The 19997-nt window shown below is 40.1% G+C and overlaps 3 protein-coding genes across 3 annotated transcripts in view; 1 reads left to right on the forward strand and 2 right to left on the reverse strand.

Annotated features, from left to right (window-relative positions):
• Positions 1 to 4072: 4072 nt before the first annotated feature.
• On the reverse strand, positions 4073 to 7487 carry LOC113059703 (TCF3 fusion partner homolog). Its single transcript, XM_026228245.1, has 6 exons — positions 7293 to 7487; positions 6320 to 6544; positions 6085 to 6155; positions 5474 to 5543; positions 5234 to 5371; positions 4073 to 4624 (listed from the first exon to the last, which is right to left on the reverse strand). The coding sequence occupies exons 2-6, from the start codon at positions 6542 to 6544 to the stop codon at positions 4556 to 4558; spliced, it is 573 nt and encodes a 190-aa protein (XP_026084030.1). The 5' UTR covers positions 7293 to 7487; the 3' UTR covers positions 4073 to 4555.
• A 17-nt stretch (positions 7488 to 7504) lies between these two features.
• On the forward strand, positions 7505 to 8983 carry LOC113059704 (NADH dehydrogenase [ubiquinone] 1 alpha subcomplex subunit 3-like). The gene is made up of 4 exons (XM_026228246.1): positions 7505 to 7601; positions 7972 to 8043; positions 8212 to 8289; positions 8823 to 8983. The coding sequence occupies exons 1-4, from the start codon at positions 7592 to 7594 to the stop codon at positions 8912 to 8914; spliced, it is 252 nt and encodes an 83-aa protein (XP_026084031.1). The 5' UTR covers positions 7505 to 7591; the 3' UTR covers positions 8915 to 8983.
• A 227-nt stretch (positions 8984 to 9210) lies between these two features.
• LOC113059702 (brain-specific angiogenesis inhibitor 1-associated protein 2-like) overlaps positions 9211 to 19997 on the reverse strand; it is a 44537-nt gene continuing 33750 nt past the window's right edge. The window contains exons 11-15 of the mRNA XM_026228244.1: positions 19839 to 19997; positions 18399 to 18461; positions 18133 to 18316; positions 11032 to 11072; positions 9211 to 10956 (exon numbers count right to left, since the gene is read on the reverse strand). The exon at positions 19839 to 19997 is cut by the window's right edge and continues 52 nt beyond it. Coding sequence (XP_026084029.1) covers positions 10875 to 10956; positions 11032 to 11072; positions 18133 to 18316; positions 18399 to 18461; positions 19839 to 19997 — 529 coding nt within the window. The 3' untranslated portion in view covers positions 9211 to 10874. The remainder of the gene's footprint in view (positions 10957 to 11031; positions 11073 to 18132; positions 18317 to 18398; positions 18462 to 19838) is intronic.

The following is a 19997-nucleotide window of genomic DNA, read 5'->3' on the forward strand; positions in this document are numbered from 1 at the left end:
AGAATCAGCATCTCCAAGTCTGAGGCAATGGTTATCAGCCAGAAAAGGGTGGCATGTCTCTTTAAGGTTGGTGTAAAGATCCTGCCTCAAGTGGAGGAATTCAAGTATCTTGAGGTCTTGTTCACGAGTGAGGGAAAGATGGAGTGGGAGATTGACAGGCAGATAGGTGCAGCTTCTGCAGTGATGCGGTCGATGTACCTGTCCGTCAATGTAAAGAAGGACAGATTTACCGGTCGATCTATGATCCTAATCTTACCTATGGTCATGAGCTGTAGGATAAGAAAGGACAAGATCCTGGATACAAGTGGTCGAAATTAGCTTTCTCCATAGGGTGGCTGGGCGCTCCCTTATGCTTATGCCGAATTCGCGTCTGCCGCCCGAGTTGAAAATTTTTAACTTTGGCGTCAATACGCGCAGTCATTGAGCAGTCAACCGGAGCTATATGACACAAGTATCACAAGGACCTTGCTTGGAAGAGTGTGTCGTAAATACACATTTAACTGTTGAGTCACGTACACGCGTTTATCAACCCGCAGCCTTCCTGCTGTTTTTTTTTACAACTATTTTCCCCCTATATAGCCTACAGCTACTTTTCGTTAACAAGATAATGTGTTTATTCAGAGGACGTGTGCAGGAAAAAGTGGAAAAGCCCGAATGCTCTATCAACATCAGCCATCTTGCAAACAGACAACCGCCTAGCACTTGCCCCTCCCACAGAAAGCAGATTTCGCCTCAGACGCGTGTCAATTTCGCTTCAAACTTTTGCTTTCTACGCGCATTTTCGATCTAGACGCGCAAATGCATAAAAAATGTTCAAGAGGCAAACTAGAGGCGATAGACGCGAATTTGACACTCTACTCACATTCGGTGTGAACACAGATTTAGAGTTAGGGTGAGGAGCTCGGCCACTCAGGAAGAGCTCAGAGTAGAGCCGCTGCTCCTCCAGATCAAGAGGATCCAGCTGAGGTTGCTCGGACATCTGTTCCGGATGCCTCCTGGACACCTTTCTGGGGAGGTGTTCAGGGTATGTCCCACCGGGAGGAGGCCCCAGGGAAGACCGAGGACACGCTGAAGGGACTATGTCTCCTGGCTGGCCTGGGAATGACTCGGTATCCCCCCGGAAGAGCTGGAGGAAGTGTCTAGGGAGAGGGAAGTCTGCTTAGACTGCTGCCCCGTGACCCGGCTCCAGATAAGTGTAAGAAGTTGAATGGATGGATGGACAAATGTTAAGACCTGTGGCTCCAAAAGGCTGAATATAAATCATCATATTAGAATGATTTCTGAAGATCATGTGACACTGCAGAGTGGAGTAATGATGCTCAAAATACAGCTTTGATCAAAGAAATAAATTACAGTTTAACACACATTCACATAGAAAACAGCCGTTTAAAAATGATAGTATTTCAATATTGCAGTTATTTTGCAGCAACTTTTCTGCACTGGACTCTTATTATACTGGCAGCAACACAAATCTTGGCTGTGTAACATTTGAAGAAATGCAGACAGAGGTTTTGTCCCACACACTGAAAAAAAAAAAACTTTAAGAACTTTATTTTAAGAGTGTAGTTTATGGGTCAGTCTCCATCTCCATCACCATCTGAACCCCATCAGTCTGTGTCCTGATCCATCGGTCAGTACTTTATCATTCTCCGCTCGGCCGTCACTGGTAACACATGATGAGGCCTCCAGTGTTTCTCAAGCAGCCTAAAGGGGGTTTAAGCCATATAAGGCCTGATCGTTACCTGTTTAACTATTCATGGTGGACACAGGTGCCAAGTGTTGGTGTGTGTGTCTCTCAGGCCAAAGGAAGACATGCTAATACCCCAGATAAGAGACGTGTATCTCTGACTGACGACTGCAGGGTGATTGAGCCAGCAACAGGATCAAGCTATTTCTTTCAAACGTCTTCACTTCGCATCGGTTGGGAATGAAAATTCGAGGTCAGAGTCAAGTGCATGCAGTTCAGCAGCTCAGTTTAGTTTCATGAAGTCTCAAACCGATGAAGAGCAGAGCTTCCTGTGAGAGCTGGAATGTGAGACTCATCTGATACAGAGCTTGTTTACACCGACAGAAGCACAACATCGACGACTAGGGTTGCTTTTGACAAGAACAACTGGGAAGAAGTCACATCTGGACAAAGCCATGACCAAATCCGGCTCATATCTTGGATGTCATGTGTCTGTCACTCAGTGAGGCTTTGACTCACTAATAGAGTTGATTCCTCTGTTCTTCAGTAATCATGGACCAGCCTCTTCCACTGTCTCGACTGGACATTGATGTGGATTTGGGCTTCGCTCTCTTCTTCTTGGCTGTGCTGTGTTTGTTTCTGCTGGTTACAATGGTTCGTTGTGCTCAGATGGTTCTGGATCCGTACAGTGCTATCTCTGTGTCCACGTATCAGGAGGAGCAAGAGCAAGAGGAGGGGTGAAGGTTCAAGCCGGCGCACCACTGGAGAACCACTGCTTTGAGAACACAAGCAGAAACACATCTGAACTTTCTCTAACCCTCTTTGTGTGGAGACTCTTGGATTTCAGTGCAGCTCAACCGGGATCTGAGTGTCATTATGAGACCTCATTACCAGCAGGAATCATTGCGTGCAAATAAATCAACAAAACTGCATGTGAATGTGAGAAATCTGATGTGGCTGGATGAGAGCGTCCTACAGAATAAATATGCTGTCTCACTGAATATTCTGCCTTCTGTTTTTGGTTCAGTGAGTCTTAACTGTATTAACTATAGTGCTGTGAAACTAAAAACCACAGGAAGGATCCAGTTACACTTTTACAGCTGATTACATGGCAAGGTTCAAAATGTGAATAGGGTTTAAATAACACACACACACACACACACACACACACACACATCCGATTTGAACTGAAATATGAAAAAAATATTACAATACCCAACATAGCAATAATAAACCTATTGCTTATATATGTTCGTGATTCTTACATCTTTTTCCAGCGGAGAGGGGGAGGATGTCAGAATCACACTCACAAGAAATCAGCAACAAGATAAAAGAAAGACTGGGGATTTAATGTCTTTTTATATATGTTTTGTAATGTTGATTTTTCTTCATTGTTGCTACCTTATGCACTTCAAGTGTTTTGAGATGAAATATTTGACATAGAAATGGTCTTTAATATGTATAAGCAAAGTTATTGTTGTGAGTTTCATGTTCTTTAATAATCATTTTTGTAACGATGTTATTGTTTGTCTTTTCCTCATTGTTACTATGCACTTAAAATGTTTTGAGATGGATAGAAACCCTATTGCTGTGTGTATTTAGTCTTTTTCTAAATTCATGTTTGCAATGTATTGTTTGATGTTTTTCATTGCAACACTTCTAGTGTTTTTTTTAGATTAAATATTTGACCTAGCAGTGATATTGCTGTGAATTTCATGTTTTTTTTTATATTGGTTTTTGTAATGTAGCTGTTTTCTAAATTTACTTAATTCTAAGTAAATATGCTTTAAAATCATAAGATGTAATTTTGTTTTATTCAGTGTTACTAGCAAACACTAATAACAAGGTACATTTATTTTATTATTTTTTTTTTTATTAAGTATTAACTGTCCAAACATTGCCCTTGAAAAAGAAGCTATTGTGTCTCTTGTTGGTGAATTTAAAAAAAAAAATGAATATTTTTTCTTTGTATCCGTCAAAATATTACAAGATTAGGCTACGTCAATATATGTGATATCAAATAAAGGTTAGCACAAATGTAATCTAAATGTAATCCAGAAGTAATCAGATTACATTACCAAAAATACTGACTACAAAATTGGTCATATAATCTGAAATCAGCAACTATCCACCCAGCTCTGGCTAATGGTTAATTAATTTAGGCTACTGTAGGTAAAATGGTGTAGAAAAATGTTATGATACATCAATTTGTTCTAAAAGTTTAACTCTATCTAAAAGTATGTTGTATTTTGATTTAACAAATACGTTTATTAGAAAGTTGACTGTATTTGGAAATACCCTAAATGAGATCAGTATATACAAGAATAAAACAAATTAAGTTAAACAAATATTTCAAGCAGTTGGAAAAGTGAATGCAGGTCAAACTTTTAAAGTTCAAAGGTTTTAAAATGTTTATTTTTTACAAATCCTACTTGAGTAATCATGGACTTCTGTAATAAAAGTGTGCTGTAGGAGCCCTGCATCTCATTATCGTTCATCATTTTGCCAGTATTTAGGGTTAGGGTTAGGATATGACAACACAAATGATCTACCAGGAGAGTCTTTAAGACATATAATGGACAGATATTTCATTACAGTCATCACATCTTCTGTCAGCACTGATCAGTGTTAGTGGTCTGACCGTAGCGCCGCTTCAGCAGACACAGATAGACATTCATCATCATTGGTACAGATGTGGAAAAATAATTAAAAAAAAGCTGCAGTTCCATTCATTAAACTGAAAAAAATTCCTTAATGTCCTCATCATTACAAAAGATTGACCTCAAATGCTGAAGTGTTACAATTTTTAAGAAAGCCATAATTTAGCACAAAAAGATTGATATTGATTCCTGATTGATTTGTGGCACGCTAACGAGCCTCAGTGAGATGATCTGGTCTGGGATCAGCGAGGACTGAAGAATCCTGCTCCGACTCCATCTGACAGGAACATGAGGAGAGAGGGATGATGATGATTTAAACAGTAAGAGTTATTGGAGATATGCATCTTTCTACAGACATGAACGTGCATGAAAATAATAAAACGTGAAGTCCTTTTCATGGTGCCATATAGTTTTACATACATCAATAGGTCACTACTGTTTGAGGTCAGTAAGATTGTATTTTTTTTTAAAAGTAAATAATACTTTTATATTTAGCAAAGACACTTTAAATAATCAAAAGTGACGTCAAGACGTGTATAATGTTGCAGTAGATTTCTATTTCAAATAAATGCTGTTCTTTTTAACTTTCTATTCATCTGTAAATCCTGAAAAGTAAAATGTATCACAGTTTCCACAAAAATATGAATGTTTTCAGCATTGATAATAATCAGAACTGTTTCTCAGGCAGAAGATCATGGGACGCTGAAGACTGCAGTAATGATGATGAAATTCGTTAACAGATTGACACAGAAAACACTTGTTTTTCGTTTTTGATCACATAAATGCAGCCTCTACTTCTTTCAGAAACAATCTCACGACCCCAAACGTTTGAGCAGTAGTGTCAGATGTGTTACGGGTTTCTGTCGATGTCGTGTGTGTCTCGTACCGGTGCGTCTCTCCTTCTGTCCTTTGGGACCCGGTGTCTCTTCTTCTTCGGTCCAGCCGCTGACTGATGAGGAAGTGTTGGAGAAGAGCTTTCTTCATCAGCACCAACATCTGGATCTAAACCTGGCTTCCCCTCATCCTGTGAACACATCGAGAGTGTAATGTGATCAGATCAAACATATTCATTACTCCTGAAGATCAGAAGTGACAGCTCGAGCTGAGGATCATCAGTGTGTGTCACCTCCAGCGTGAAGGTGAGCTGCGCCGTCCTGTAATCATCTCCATACGAGTCCAGAGTCTTCATCAGAAACCTGACACACACACACACACAGTATCAAATGTACCAATCCTGGACCACAAAACCAGTCATAAGGGTCCATTCTTCAAAGTTTAGAATTAGATATCATCTGAAAGCTGAATAAATAACTTTCCATCGATGTATGGTTTGTTAGGATCTGACGATATTTGGCCGAGATACAGAAAGAGAGTCCAAACAGTTGATAAAAACATCACAATAATCCACGATCTGTTTCAGCTTTTATCTTCTCCTGATATTAACTGATGGACTGGAGTGCTGTGGATTATTGTGATGTTTTTATCAGACTCTCATTCTGACGGCACCCATTCACTGCAGAGCATCCACTGATGAGTCACTGATGCAATGCTACATTTCTACAAACCTGATGAAGAAACAAACTCACCTACATCTCAGATGGCCTGAGAGTGAGGACATTCACAGCTATTTTTCATTTTTGGGTGAACTATTTTTTAAAACAATAGAAAAGTGAATCCCCAGTAGCCGTCAGAGTCATGATGCTTTAGTAATACGTGTCAGTGTTTCTGTGCACGCACCTCCTCTCTTTCCTCAGTCGGCGTGTCAGTCTCTGCACCTGGTGGAGCCGTCCCACAATCTTCTCATTTACCTGAGAACACGTTCATGTGACATTCAGTCAAGAAGCCTTCACAAGCATCCTGTGCTCATCTCCGTGCTCACAAAGTGTGAAGTTTTGAAGAATATTCTGGCCACTCTTTTCCCATTTCAGATTAAAAAAACTCAGCTTTTAGTTTTTCATTGGAGAACGTTCACCTGCTCAATCTCTTTGCACCTCTTGCTGAGAGCGTGATACTTGCTCTGGTCCATCTCTCTCCTCTCATCGTCCTGGTCCTGTGCGGGGCCCGACGGGACCTCATCGTCCCCCAAGAGCTCAGTGCCACTGGGGCCCAGCTCCACGCCCCCCGGCTCCAGCTCCGCTTCCAGGAAGTGACCACCGAACAGAGGAGGAAGAGCCAGCCCCGAGAAGTCCTCCATCATCTGGAGCACACACACACACACACACACACACACACACACACACACACACACGCTGCTAGAGTTAATATAACTGCATATCGCTTTACATGTACAGGTGCTGGTCATATAATTAGAATATCATCAAAAAGTAGATTTTTTTTTCACTAATTCTATTCAAAAAGTTAAACTTGTATATTATATTCATTCATTACACACCGACTGATATATTTCAGATGTTTATTTCTTTTAATTTTAATGATTGTAACTGACAGCTAAGGAAAATCCCGATTCTGTGTTCTCCAGATATCAATCAGAAAATTTGAAGAGGAAAATCTTTTAACAATGTCATTGACTTGGGAAAAATTTAATTGGTAAAGATATCTATCCAACCACTCATCTGGAGTTAAATTAAAATCCCCTCCAATTAGAATAAACTCTGTGGGGTAAATAATCTTCAAATCATTTATAATGTCAGTAATTGAAAAAAAAGAGAAAATTACTATTCTGATTACGATTATTATATCCGTACACATTTATCAAAAAAGAAAAAGAAAAACTTGTCTAAACTGAGAACGATTGCTAGCCAATGACCCACATCATCACCTGTAAAGATGTTAACAATCTTACTGATTAAACACAAACTAAGCATGCTTTCTATGAGCTCACAAGGAGCGTTTCTGTTCTGCGATATCAATTTGAATATGCTAATATGATTTCCATGCTTAAAATACTTGTTTTTAACAACGATTTGAATTCAATAGTTACTTACCTTTAGTTAATTATATTGCAAAGAGCAATACATGATTCACTCAGTTTATTATAATTCCTGTAGGTATGTTTTCTACTCTTCATCAGTTCCCTCTATACATAATTTAAACGATCCATCCAACAAAAGCAAGAATTAGCACGTTTCAAAAGATAAAATCAAAGTAAACATCTACTGTCTTCGAATCAACATGAGTACGAGACGCGTTTTAAAAACGTCACTGACCGTTCAGCCAATCAACAGCGAATGCGTCACCAACATACAATTCCCATGATCCTCGAGGCGGGACTACAGAAGCAAACATGGCGGCCAGTGAGTATATTTTTGCCTGTTAGCTGCTTGAAATACGTTGTTTTTTATTTTATGTGGACTCTATCGTATTTACAAAAATAGAATAAAATTGCTATTGCAGTATATTCGTGTACTAAAAATAATGATTGTATAATGTGCGAATACGAGAATGACCTTGGTCTTAAACTAGCTGTCGATGCTGAAGGACTCTAATCGCTTAACAGAATTATGGCAGAACCTACCTTGACTTGTTTTTTTTCACGTGTGACATGGTATGCTAAGAATACACGGCGATAAATCATTAGTGCTGTGAAATATGATCAAGAACCAGGGTCTTACCATATCATAGATCATATATGATGTGAGAGTCGAGCTCTGTGTGTTTGTGTAGTTGGCAGGTTTGTGAAGAACGCGTGGAATAAAGAGCCAGTGATCACCGTGTCCTGCGGGATCGGGCTTCTGGGTGACTGACACATTATGCTCTTCATCTCTCTGCTTTATCTATCTATCTATCTATCTATCTATCTATCTATCTATCTATATATATATATATATATATATATATATATATATATATATATATATATATATATATACTTTTCTAATCTAATCTATATATGTTGTGTTTCAGCTTGTGTTTTGCCGGCTTTGAGCCCTTTAACAAAATACACAGGAATGATGAACCAAGCTGTCCCATACAATTATCCAGGTATGTTATACTTATGCAATGTTTTTTTTTTACTTTTTGAAAAAGTTCATAAAAAAAAAATCATGATATTCATTTTTTTTTAAATGCACCTGTATAATATACATATATTTGAGATGCTATTGGTTTTTATTATTTATAATTTTGCTTTTTTATATTTTCATTTTAACGTTGTTGTTTTTGTCATTTTTATTTTTTAATTTAGTTTTTTAATAGTTTATATTAATTTTATTTCAGTTATAGTTATTTTAGTACATAAAGCTAAAGTAAATTAAAATGTTGCTTTGGAAACTACCTGAAATAAAAGGTTTTGTATTTGTATTTTATTTCTGTGAACATGTCAAAAATATCAAAAATGTTTATTTCAATCATTTAGTAGTTTTTAGTTTCAGATTTAGTTTCAGTTAGCTGAGATAATCCTGATGCATGTCCAGGTGGTTCTCAGATGTTAATATTGAAAGGCTTAAGCTCGGTGCATGTCATCTCATCCTGAGGAAGTGTTTGAGTTGATCTTGTGAATCCGTTGATCTCTTCAGTCCCAGTTCGAGACGATGGACACCAGCTGGATGTTCCCTCACATCCCTGTGACCCGCAGGGGAGAAACCTGCGATGGCTGAAAGACCTGTGAAAGTCCTCGAGTCCTGTACAGACACTCACCTCTACTTCTGTCTCAATAAAACATCTTTATTTAACTATACTCCTTTTTTTATTTGATATTGTAGTTTCAGTCTTTCACACAATACACTTGCCATGAACACCAGTCATATCTTTTATTCTGCTGCAGTTTTGTAACATTCACTGGCTTTTATCATAATTGTTTGTGTATAGAGAATTAAACAAGTCCAAACCACAGAGATTAACTTTAATCAAGAGGAAGAAAGGCTATACAGTAATGATGAAGTTAAATCATTCCAGAGTCTCCTAGATGTGTAGAGTACGATGCTTTATTGTCAGGTTAAAGTACAGTCCTGCTCTAGAAGACAGTGTTCGGTGTTCTCTGGGATGTTTAGTAATAGTACAATGTGAGCAGAGACTAAACTCACACACTCATACAGACTAACATGCAGCGGAGGTCAAAAGTCTGAGACTTCATTTCACCTGAAAAACACCGTCCAGGATTCTTATGATCGATCATTAATATAATCAATACAGGTGTAGCTAAAAAAATAGAATAGCATGGAAAATATAACTTTCCTATATCCAGATTAATTGCACACAAACTTAAAATAAATGTTATTTTATTTTTTAAATTATGAAAAATTTAATATTAAAATTTTTTGAGATAATGCATTTTTACATTTCCTAAACTGTATTTAATAAACGTAAGAATTAAAGCAAGGTGTAAAAGAAATGTTTAAAATTAAATAAAATTATTCAATATAAATAAGAAATATTTCAGTTTGTGTGCAATGAATCTAGAATATAAGAATGTTTTCTTTTTTTATTACAAAAAATACTTTTCTGTGCTATTCTAGTTTTGGAGATGCACCTGTAGAAGATCAGGTGATGATGAGAACATGAGCAAATATCAAATTCATGTTTGTTTTATTTCTGTATGAAATACATACAGTACATTAAATGTTCTCAGACTTTTGGGCTGGATATTAACCTTTTAGCATTATGCAATTAAATATATTGTTATAATAGAAAAAAGTGAATAAATGAAGGTATCAGAACAAACTGACCCTGGAGTGAAGAAATAATTAAAACATGCGTGAACAAAGCGCTCTCCATTAATAACTGGTTAGATTGGTTTCAGTGTAAAATAAAGGAGTTTTAAGACAGTTCTGAATCAATGTCCTGCCAGTAACACACAAACTCAAGAGTAAATGAAGCATTTTCTTCAGGTTAATTTCAAACCACTGACATAAACATCTTTAACTAAGTCTTCAGGCCCAAAACAACGGTAAAAAGGTCATCTCCAGCAACAGACACGTCCTCAAGCACATCTACACTTTCCAGAGCCTTCTGTCACGTCTCAAGCGTTAGCTTCACAGATCTGGGCTTGAACCAAACACACCAGAGCCTCTTCAACTCCTTCAAAGTCCTCCTGTATATAATCACACGTTCACTTCACCTGCTCCTCCCAGAATGCTCTGGGATCCCTTGTCTTCATTCAATATTACAAATCAAATAACAGTTTTAGTATCTTATCTTACGAGTGTGAAGTACACTTATGACACGAGTGAGTAAATAACCACAGAATTTACATTTACAAAACTTGATTAAGATATTTCACGAAGCTACATTGTGAATCAGATATCAGTTACCAGAAAACATCTAGGTTTTGTCATGCTTCGTTTCTAATCGACTGTTTCATTGTCTTTACACTAAACGGAGTGAGAAACTGTTGTCATGATGTGGAATCAAATCTTAAAGGTCAGTTTTATGATGTGCACTCACACAAAGACCTTGAAATATTTCATTTTTCTGATATCCTGAATCCTAAATGCTCTTAGTTCTCTCACATAGGTTATTGTGTGAATGTTTTATGTGTCCTGTGTTGTTCCTGAAGCTTTAACAGGAGCATGTGTGGCTGTCAATCAAAGTCTGCTGTATCAGAGGGGCGGAGCATGTGTGGCTGTCAATCAAAGGCTCTGCTGTATCAGAGGGGCGGAGCGGTCGTTGGTCACCGTCTTCTTGAGCCGAATGTGAGCGAACGGGTTGATCCTGTGAAGAGGGGAGGGTTAGATGATTTAACCCATCAGGCAGAGAGCTGTTGTGGACACAGGTGACGGTCTTTACCTGCTGGGTGACGGAGGCGGAGAGGTGAAGTCAGTCGACATCTGAGGAACAGAAACATACAGGAATATAAAACTACACAACGAAAGAGAAAAAAGACATGTTCTATGAAGCACCCTGGGGTTTCATGTGCTGCTCAGTTTTGGGAGTTTGGTCTATTTTGCTTTGGGTGTTTTGATTCAATAATCTGAATAAAGAGAGAGTACACATTTAAAGGCACAGTTCATCCAAAAATGAAAATCATGTCATCGTTTGCTCCAAACCTGTATGAATTTCTTTCAGCTGTTGGAACAGTTGACGGTAGCCATTGACTTCCACAGTATGGAAAAAAATATATTTTCAATGGCTACCGTCATAGGCGTGGGAAGTGGGGTGCAGCACCCAGTTTTTATTCTGTGGGCAACTTTAACTGTTGGAAATAACTATTGTCTATTTACAAGTGTCTACAAGTGCAAATGGCCTTGTTGGCACCCACCAGCGTGTGATTGGGCTAGTCAACATCACAAAAGACCATCGTCAATCGTCAGATTCAGTGGTGTATGTGATGGCCGAACCTGTGGCCACACATTGATAAGGTTACCGTGGCATGGAGGTTGGATGAATGGCGTTGACTCAGGTGTGCGTCTTTCCGTCATCGCGGTCTTGACTGACAAAAGGCTGAGGCGCGTGCGGCAGTCAATATTTATGGTCTGAGCATTCCACTGGACGATACCAACTAGATGCGATGTCATGGGGGGGTGAAGAAATGAAGTTATATTTCTGATTGGTTCCAATTTATTTTTATTATTAATATTTGTTGTTTTGTATTATTAGATTGGTTTGTTTGTTACTCTATTTACTTTGATTAGATAACTTGTAACTAATTTGTTGATTTATAAAGTGTTGATTGTATGTTTTCCCCTGTCTTGTTTAAGTGAGCTCACCATCTGTGATAAATACCTGTCTGTTGTCTCATTTAGGGGGTTAGTTTTGTTTTGTTCAGTTCTTCTTAAGTTTCGTTATATTGAATTAAAACTTATTTTGTTTACTTTATTAAAGTCTAGCTAGATTATTTGTTAGAACAAGTTGATTTATTTTGTAACTGAGACCTTTTTCTTATTTTTGGGTAAAATAAAACCTTTTTTTTGTTGGCAATCCTGTGTCCTCGTGCCTGTTTTTGTTTTTTTTCCCCCCTCTTGTTTAATTATATTTTTTGAGGAGTTATGAGTCGACCGCCAAAGAAAGGAGTTCCTAAGCTTCCTCCAACTGAGCGAGAAGAAAGAGATGAGGAGAGGACTATAGACGAAGAGGTGTTTGATGGGGAAAAGGAGGCGGCAAGTAGAGAACCATCATTGGGTGATTTGACTGGCCTGTTTCGAGCCCATATGGTGAAAATGGATGTCCGGGAGGCAGCAAGGAAGCAGGAGTATGGAGAACAGGAGCGACGATTTAGAGCTCTCCAACATCAATTCAGCTTATTACAGACTGAGGTTCAGGCTCGTACCTCCTTTACTCCTGAGCCACGCCGGACTAATTTAGATTATCTTGATGGCCAGGGTGGAGATGCATATCCTGGAACCCGACGTTCTCCTCACCAGTTTACCTCCCACACAAGGGATGCTGACCCTAATGTTGATTATTCTGGACCAATGTGGCCTCGTGAACCTCGACTGGAAAAGTTAGCTGACTCTGATGATATAGAGCATTTTTTAATAACTTTTGAGTGAATCGCCACAGCTTGCCGCTGGCCCAAGGCTGATTGGACTTTTCACTTGATTCCGTTATTGACTGGCAAAGTAAGGGCTGCATATGTTAATATGGATTTGGATGATTGTATCGAGTATGAGAAGGTCAAGGCAGCCATCCTCATTAAATACGATATCAGTGCAGAGACCTATAGACAGAGGTTTCGCTCCTTAAATGTCTATCCATCCGAGAGTCCAAAAGAACTGTACATAAGGCTGAAGGAACTCTATGGCAAGTGGATTAGACCCCGGGAGAAAACCATCGAAGAGGTGGGTGAAATGATCATTCTAGAACAGTATCTTCGCATGCTTTCTCCTGAACTCCAGGTCTGGGTCCGGGAACGGGACCCTAGGACCGCAGCGGATGCCGCGTCATTAGCTGATGTCTTTGTGGCTGCAAGAAAAAAGAATCAACCGTGGAGTTGGACAACTGGTAGTGACTCCCGACGGGCCCCGTTCCATCAGAAACCGGTGCCTGGGGCGGGTAAGTCTCCCAAGGGAGATTTTCCAGAAGTTAGACGGCATAACATTTTAAGATGACCAGTCATTTGTTTCCAGTGCGGACAAGAGGGCCACACAAGGCCAGCCTGCCCACAAAATGCTGCTGAACTAACTAACTTGTGTTATGTTCCCAGAGGCAGCGCAGCAAAGATAACCAAACCAAAGGTACTGTTACAGATCAAGATGGTGACCGTAAACGGGAAAGAACTGAAGGCCCTAGTGGATACTGGGAGTGACCAGACTCTGGTGAACAGGAAATTTGTGGCTCCATCTTTAATTAGGGCCTATAATAAATTACCCATCTGCTGCGTACATGGGGAGGAAAGAATGGTGCCCACTGCAGACCTATATATTGGGGTTGAAGGTCAAACCTACCTGTTAGAAGTAGGGGTAGTAGATAATCTTCCGTATCCCGTAGTTCTTGGTCGTGATTTACCAGTGCTCCTAGATCTGGTCAAGCCCGTGCAGCAGTGCAACATAGTGATAACAAGGGCCATGGCAAAGCAGCCGGAAGAAGCGATACAGACTCTTTCGACACTGCCCTTTTATGACGTAGATTTAGCGATGGGCATCCCAAAATCAAGAAAATCTAGACGTCAAAAGAGACGAGCAAAGCTTGAGTATAATGCCTCCCAATTGCCCGTAGAGAGCACATGCAATCTAACCCCACATGTCCAGCTGCCTACTAACATAATTGCATTACAGCAAAAAGATGTTAGTCTTGCTGTTTGCCTACAGAAAGCAAACCAGGAGACCACAGGGGAGGGACCCACTAATGACAAGGGTGAGCATTTTGTATTTGAACAGGGCATACTCTACCGCCAGATCGGACTGGTAAAACAGCTGGTGGTTCCGCAGGATACTCGAGAGGTTGTCCTTCACCTGAGCCATTCCATCCCCTGGGCTGGCCACCTAGGGAAAAAGAAAACCACTGCACGTATCAAAAGACACTTTTACTGGCCCGGCTTGTTTCATGTCCAATCTCCTGAAACAAGTCTACCAGTTGCTGGGTATTAAGAGTTTGCGGACAACACCTTACCATCCTCAAACTGATGGGCTCACAGAATGATTTAATCAGACATTGAAACAAATGCTGCGGAAATTTGTTGGTGAGACTGGCCGGGACTGGGACCAATGGCTCCCGTATCTTCTTTTTGCTTATAGAGAAGTACCCCAGGCTTCTACCGGGTTTTCTCCGTTTGAGCTCTTATACGGCCATGAAGTTCGGGGACCTCTGACACTACTTAAAGAAGTCTGGGAAGGAGACCATGGTGAGAGTGAGCCTATTAACATTGTGTCTTATGTCTTGCAAATGAGGGAACTTCTGGAGAAAATGAGGACTTTGGCTCAAACCCACCTGATGGAGGCCCAGAAGCACCAAAAAACATGGTACGACCAATCGGCATGGGAAAGAGGCTTTGTGGTTGGAGACAGAGTACTTGTGATGCTGCCGAGTCAGGAGAGCAAACTGTTGGCCAAGTGGCAGGGCCCCTTCGAGATCAGGAACCAGCTAGGTCCCACCACGTATGAAGTGGTCATTCCAGGGCAAGATCGTGCTAGCCGAGTACTTCATGTCAACCTTTTGAAGAAGTGGGTATCCCGACCTGAGCAGAGAGCGCAAGTGATGATGATTCGTCATGTGAAGGAGGAGGAGGAATGGGAAGACCAGTACTTGCCTCGACCAGTAGCTGGAAATATTCATCTGGAGCATCTGCCTGAAGATCAGCAATCCCAGGTGAGAGCTCTATGTACCCCTGAAACCTTCTCAGAATATCCTGGTTTGACATCTTTGATACAACATGATGTGATATTAAAACCTGATGCAGCTGTTAGACGTACGAGTTACAGAATACCTGAGAGACTCCAAGAGGACTTGAAGGAGGAAGTGAACTTGATGCTGAGACTGGGAATTATTGAACCCTCTAAAAGCGAGTGGTGTCATCCGGTGGTCCTAGTACCGAAAAAGGATGGGAGTATCCGGTTTTGTATTGACTTCCGGTACTTGAATTCTGTATCACAGTTTGACTCATATCCTACTCCCCGTATAGACGCCTTAATTGATCGATTGGGCAAAGCCAAATACCTGACGACCATCGATTTGTCCAAAGGGTATTGGCAGATACCATTGACACAACAGGCCCGTCCTTTAACAGCATTTAGGACACCATGGGGGCTATTCCATTTCCGGGTTTTACCCTTTGGCCTGCATGGGGCACCGGCTACCTTTCAGAGACTTATTGACCAGGTGTTACATGGGCTAACCTTTGCTGCAGCTTATTTGGATGACATAGTCATCTACAGTACTACCTGGGAGGAGCATGTTCAACACCTTCAAGAGGTTCTACAGCGTCTGCAAGAAGCAGGCCTCACAGTGAATCCTGCCAAGTGTGCTGTAGCCAGGACGGAAACCGAGTACCCGGGCTTTGTCATTGGCAACGGGGTAGTGCGACCACAAGTCAAAAAGGTCCAGGCATTAGAGGAAGCTCCCATTCCTCAGACACGTAAGGAACTCAGGTACTTTCTGGGAATGGCGGGATTTTATAATCGTTTTATCCCTCACTTCTCTAGCAGGGCTGCCCTGTTGACAGATATGGTGGGGGTTCGATGTCCAAATCAATGCCAGTGGTCAGAAGAAAGGATGACGGCCTTTCGAGATATTCAATCGGCGTTAAGAGAAAATGCTGTGCTGTACAGTCCAGACTTTGATCAAGAATTTATTGTGCAGACGGATGCCTCTGAGAGGGGCATAGGGGCTGTGTTGTTACAGGGACCACCTGGTGAGCGACGGCCTGTGGCTTTCATTAGCCGCAAACTCTTTCCAAGGGAAGTCCGCTATTCGACAATAGAGAAGGAATGTTTGGCAGTTAAATGGGCCCTAGACTCCTTGAGATATTACCTACTTGGAAGGGAGTTCAAGTTGGAAACTGACCATAAAGCTCTCCAGTGGCTGGAAAGGATGAAAGATACCAATGGGAGGATTACACGGTGGTATCTGGCTATGCAGCCTTTCCGGTTCACTGTCCAGCACGTTCCGGGCAAGTCCAATGTGACTGCTGACTACTTCTCTCGTTGTATCCACGAGATGCCTGAAGGGAGGGGGTGTGTGATGGCCGAACCTGTGGCCACACATTGATAAGGTTACCGTGGCATGGAGGTTGGATGAATGGCGTTGACTCAGGTGTGCGTCTTTCCGTCATCGCGGTCTTGACTGACAAAAGGCTGAGGCGCGTGCGGCAGTCAATATTTATGGTCTGAGCATTCCACTGGACGATACCAACTAGATGCGATGTCATGGGGGGGTGAAGAAATGAAGTTATATTTCTGATTGGTTCCAATTTATTTTTATTATTAATATTTGTTGTTTTGTATTATTAGATTGGTTTGTTTGTTACTCTATTTACTTTGATTAGATAACTTGTAACTAATTTGTTGATTTATAAAGTGTTGATTGTATGTTTTCCCCTGTCTTGTTTAAGTGAGCTCACCGTCTGTGATAAATACCTGTTTGTTGTCTCATTTAGGGGGTTAGTTTTGTTTTGTTCAGTTCTTCTTAAGTTTCGTTATATTGAATTAAAACTTATTTTGTTTATTTTATTAAAGTCTAGCTAGATTATTTGTTAGAACAAGTTGATTTATTTTGTAACTGAGACCTTTTTCTTATTTTTGGGTAAAATAAAACCTTTTTTTTTATTTTCAATCCTGTGTCCTCGTGCCTTACTACTTGGCGATATCCGACAGTGTATGTAGACGATAAATTGTGTCATGCTCTTTTAGACGCGATCGACCGGGGTTCAGATCTGCCTTTTTTTCTCCCTTTTCTAATTTCAAATCACATAAGAAAAAGCATTTTTCAATAACAATTATGAAAATAATCCAAAAGTTAAAATAATGTGTCTACTAGGGTTAGTGTAGGTCTAGGCCTTTTGTTCCAATTAGGTGGCATCTATTTAACAATTAGATTTTTACAATTTATTTTACTAATAAATTTACCATGTATTACAATGCTGAGGTGAGATAAATATGCCATTTTCACTTAGTGTGAATAGACTCTATCGTGCAAGCCCCGTACTCTTGCACTATTTTTTTTTTTACCCTGTAGCGTCTTAAAGGAAAAGTTCATCCAAAAATGTAAATTTGCTGAAACTTAAGCTGAAAATAGGTCATCCCAGAAGGTGCGTGCACAGAAACACTGACACGTATTACTAAAGCATCATGACTCTGACGGCTACTGAGGATTCACTTTTCTATTGTTTTAAAAAATAGTTCAATCAAAAATGAAAAATAGCTGTGAATGTCCTCACTCTCAGGCCATCTGAGATATATGTGGGTTTGTGTCTCCATCAGGTTTGGAGAAATGTAGCATTGGATCAGTGTCTCATCAATGGATGCTCTGCAGTGAATGGGTGCCGTCAGAATGAGAGTCCAAACAGCATTCATTCACAGCACTCCAGTCCATCAGTGAACATCTGAAGAAAGACAAAAGCTGAAACAAATCCAGCATTAAGATGTTATTTAACTCAGACACAGAGTCTATAATCCATAATAACACTTCCTCCAGTGAAAAGTGTTCTGGTCTGAATCAGGAGAGAAATCTGCACAGATCAAGCAGCGTTTAAACAGCTCTAAACTAATCTGTTAGAGACAACAGCAGATACACTTTTCACTGGAGGAAGTGTTATTATGGATTATAGACTCTGTGTCTGAGTTAAATAACATCTTAATGCTGGATTTGTTTCATCTTTGTCTTTCTCCAGATGTTCACTGATGGACTGGAGTGCTGTGGATGTTTTTATCAGCTGTTTGGACTCTCATTCTGACGGCACCCATTCACTGCAGAGCATCCATTGATGAGACACGTGGTGAAGGTGGTTTCTCTGACCCTCGTCCTGCTGCTCTCGGGGTTCATCATGCTGTAGGGTCGCGGTCTGAAGGTGCTGATGCGCTGGGATATAACACTCCTCTCGTCCTCAGAGTCAGGACTGACCTGCAGCGTCTGACCCGCGGGGGGAAGCCTGTCCAGCTGTCCCATACTGCTGCTGTTCACCTTCGACAGGACCGGAGGACTGCAGACACAGAAGAAGAGAGAGCAGTGATGGGAACACGTGCCTTCACTGATATCACTGCACGCTTGTTTCTCCTACAGACCTGAGCTCCTGTCCGGGAGAGCTGGGGAACGGCTGAGTGTAGGAGAAGGGAAACCAGCCTTTTCTATGAAGGAGAGATCAGAACATCAGCATCACGATAAACCAGCGTCTGGATATCAGAGGCATCATAAACATCATCAGCACTACGCTTTTAAAAGGCCTGTCATACAAGAGTGAAAAAAAACTACCCATGAATACAAGTCTGTACAAACCAGATGAAATGAAATGCGCTGTAGTCAATAATATGTAATATAGATGATAAAAGAGTGCACTGTATTTCAGACGCATTTCATATTTCGTATTTCATTGTTTCATTACTGTCATTCATTTAAATAAAACAGAGACAAAATCATATACCTATTGCAACTTATTTTATCGCAGTTAGCTACCCAAGAAACTAATTTTCATTTAATTTTAAGTTAATATTCTTATTTTATTTTAATCTATTTTAATCTTGGTTGAATCTTTGGTGTTTTTTATATTTCTACTAAGCTTTTTTTTGTGTAATTTTAGTAATTATTTTATTTCAGTTAGCGGCCATAGCAACATTTAAAATTTTCATTTAAAAATACTTAAATTACTGAAATTAAAGATAAAATAAACATTCCTAAAAATGTTAAAAACTACTTAAAAAAAGCTAATAAAAACAATTAAATACAACAAAATGGCAAATAAATAAAATATAAATATTCTTTAACTACGATTAAAATTACTTTAAATAATAAATTACTAAAAATAAAATACAACTGAATAAAAACGATTTAAAAATAAGTTCCGGAAAAGTTGAACTAAACAAATGCAACAAAATAAAATAAAACTGAAAATATAAAAAAATACAAATAATTTCAGAATATAACTAAATACTATATTAGTATATTAATAATACGAAGATAAGTCTCATCTCTGGTGTGAGTAGGTCCACACGAATGCTCAGTTTTGAAGAGCTTTACTCTTGGAGGGAACAGGTTTTTAACTTGCTTCGAACAAAAGGAAAATCTTGTTTTATGCCATTGTAAAACCACCATACAGTATAATCCTTGTTCTAGGAACTGTCTCAGGTTACGTATGTAACCATAGTTCCCTGAGTAGGGAACTTCGAACTGCATCCTCTAGGGGGCGCTTTGAGGAACACCTCGTCGTGACCCATGTCTGAAGCATACCTTGAAAAAAAACCCCAACTTGCTGGCCAGCGACAGCCTCTGATGTCACTACCGGCGCAACTATAAATAATAATAATAAATCAATGTATGCTTCAGACACGGGTCACGACTAGGTGTTCCCCGAAGCGCCCCCTAGAGGACGCAGTTCGAAGTTCCCTCGAAAGAGAACAGGCTCCTCATATTGCTCACATGATTATTCAGTTCTACGCTACAAATCAGCATGAAAATGTCATATAGCTAGTGTTAAACTGTCCCTGACTGAAAGGCTGATGGTCAGATACCGTCCCGTGCGCTCGTTCTGGCCGTAGTGCCAGCCGTCTCTGGGCTCACTGATCAGCAGGGACAGAGCGTCTCCAGGCAGGAAGGACAGCAGACATGAGCTTCCTCCTCGGTCTCCGGGCTTCTGTCCCTCGCAGGAGTCTGGGGAGTGAGGGAACAGA

The sequence above is a fragment of the Carassius auratus genome, chromosome 41 (assembly GCF_003368295.1).
Source record: "Carassius auratus strain Wakin chromosome 41, ASM336829v1, whole genome shotgun sequence".
NCBI classification, from domain to species: Eukaryota; Metazoa; Chordata; class Actinopteri; order Cypriniformes; family Cyprinidae; genus Carassius; species Carassius auratus.

Bases quoted from the DNA above. Each gene is read 5' to 3' on its own strand.
- LOC113059704 (XM_026228246.1), top strand. The intron at 8,044-8,211 runs GTGACTGACACA...GTTGTGTTTCAG, and splicing joins CTGCGGGATCGGGCTTCTGG to CTTGTGTTTTGCCGGCTTTG. The intron at 8,290-8,822 runs GTATGTTATACT...TGATCTCTTCAG, and splicing joins TGTCCCATACAATTATCCAG to TCCCAGTTCGAGACGATGGA.
- LOC113059703 (XM_026228245.1), bottom strand. From the start codon at position 6,544: ATGATGGAGGACTTCTCGGGGCTGGCTCTTCCTCCTCTGTTCGGTGGT. The intron at 6,156-6,319 runs GTGAACGTTCTC...ACGTGTTCTCAG, and splicing joins GGTGCAAAGAGATTGAGCAG to GTAAATGAGAAGATTGTGGG. The intron at 5,372-5,473 runs GTGACACACACT...ATGTGTTCACAG, and splicing joins AGCTCACCTTCACGCTGGAG to GATGAGGGGAAGCCAGGTTT.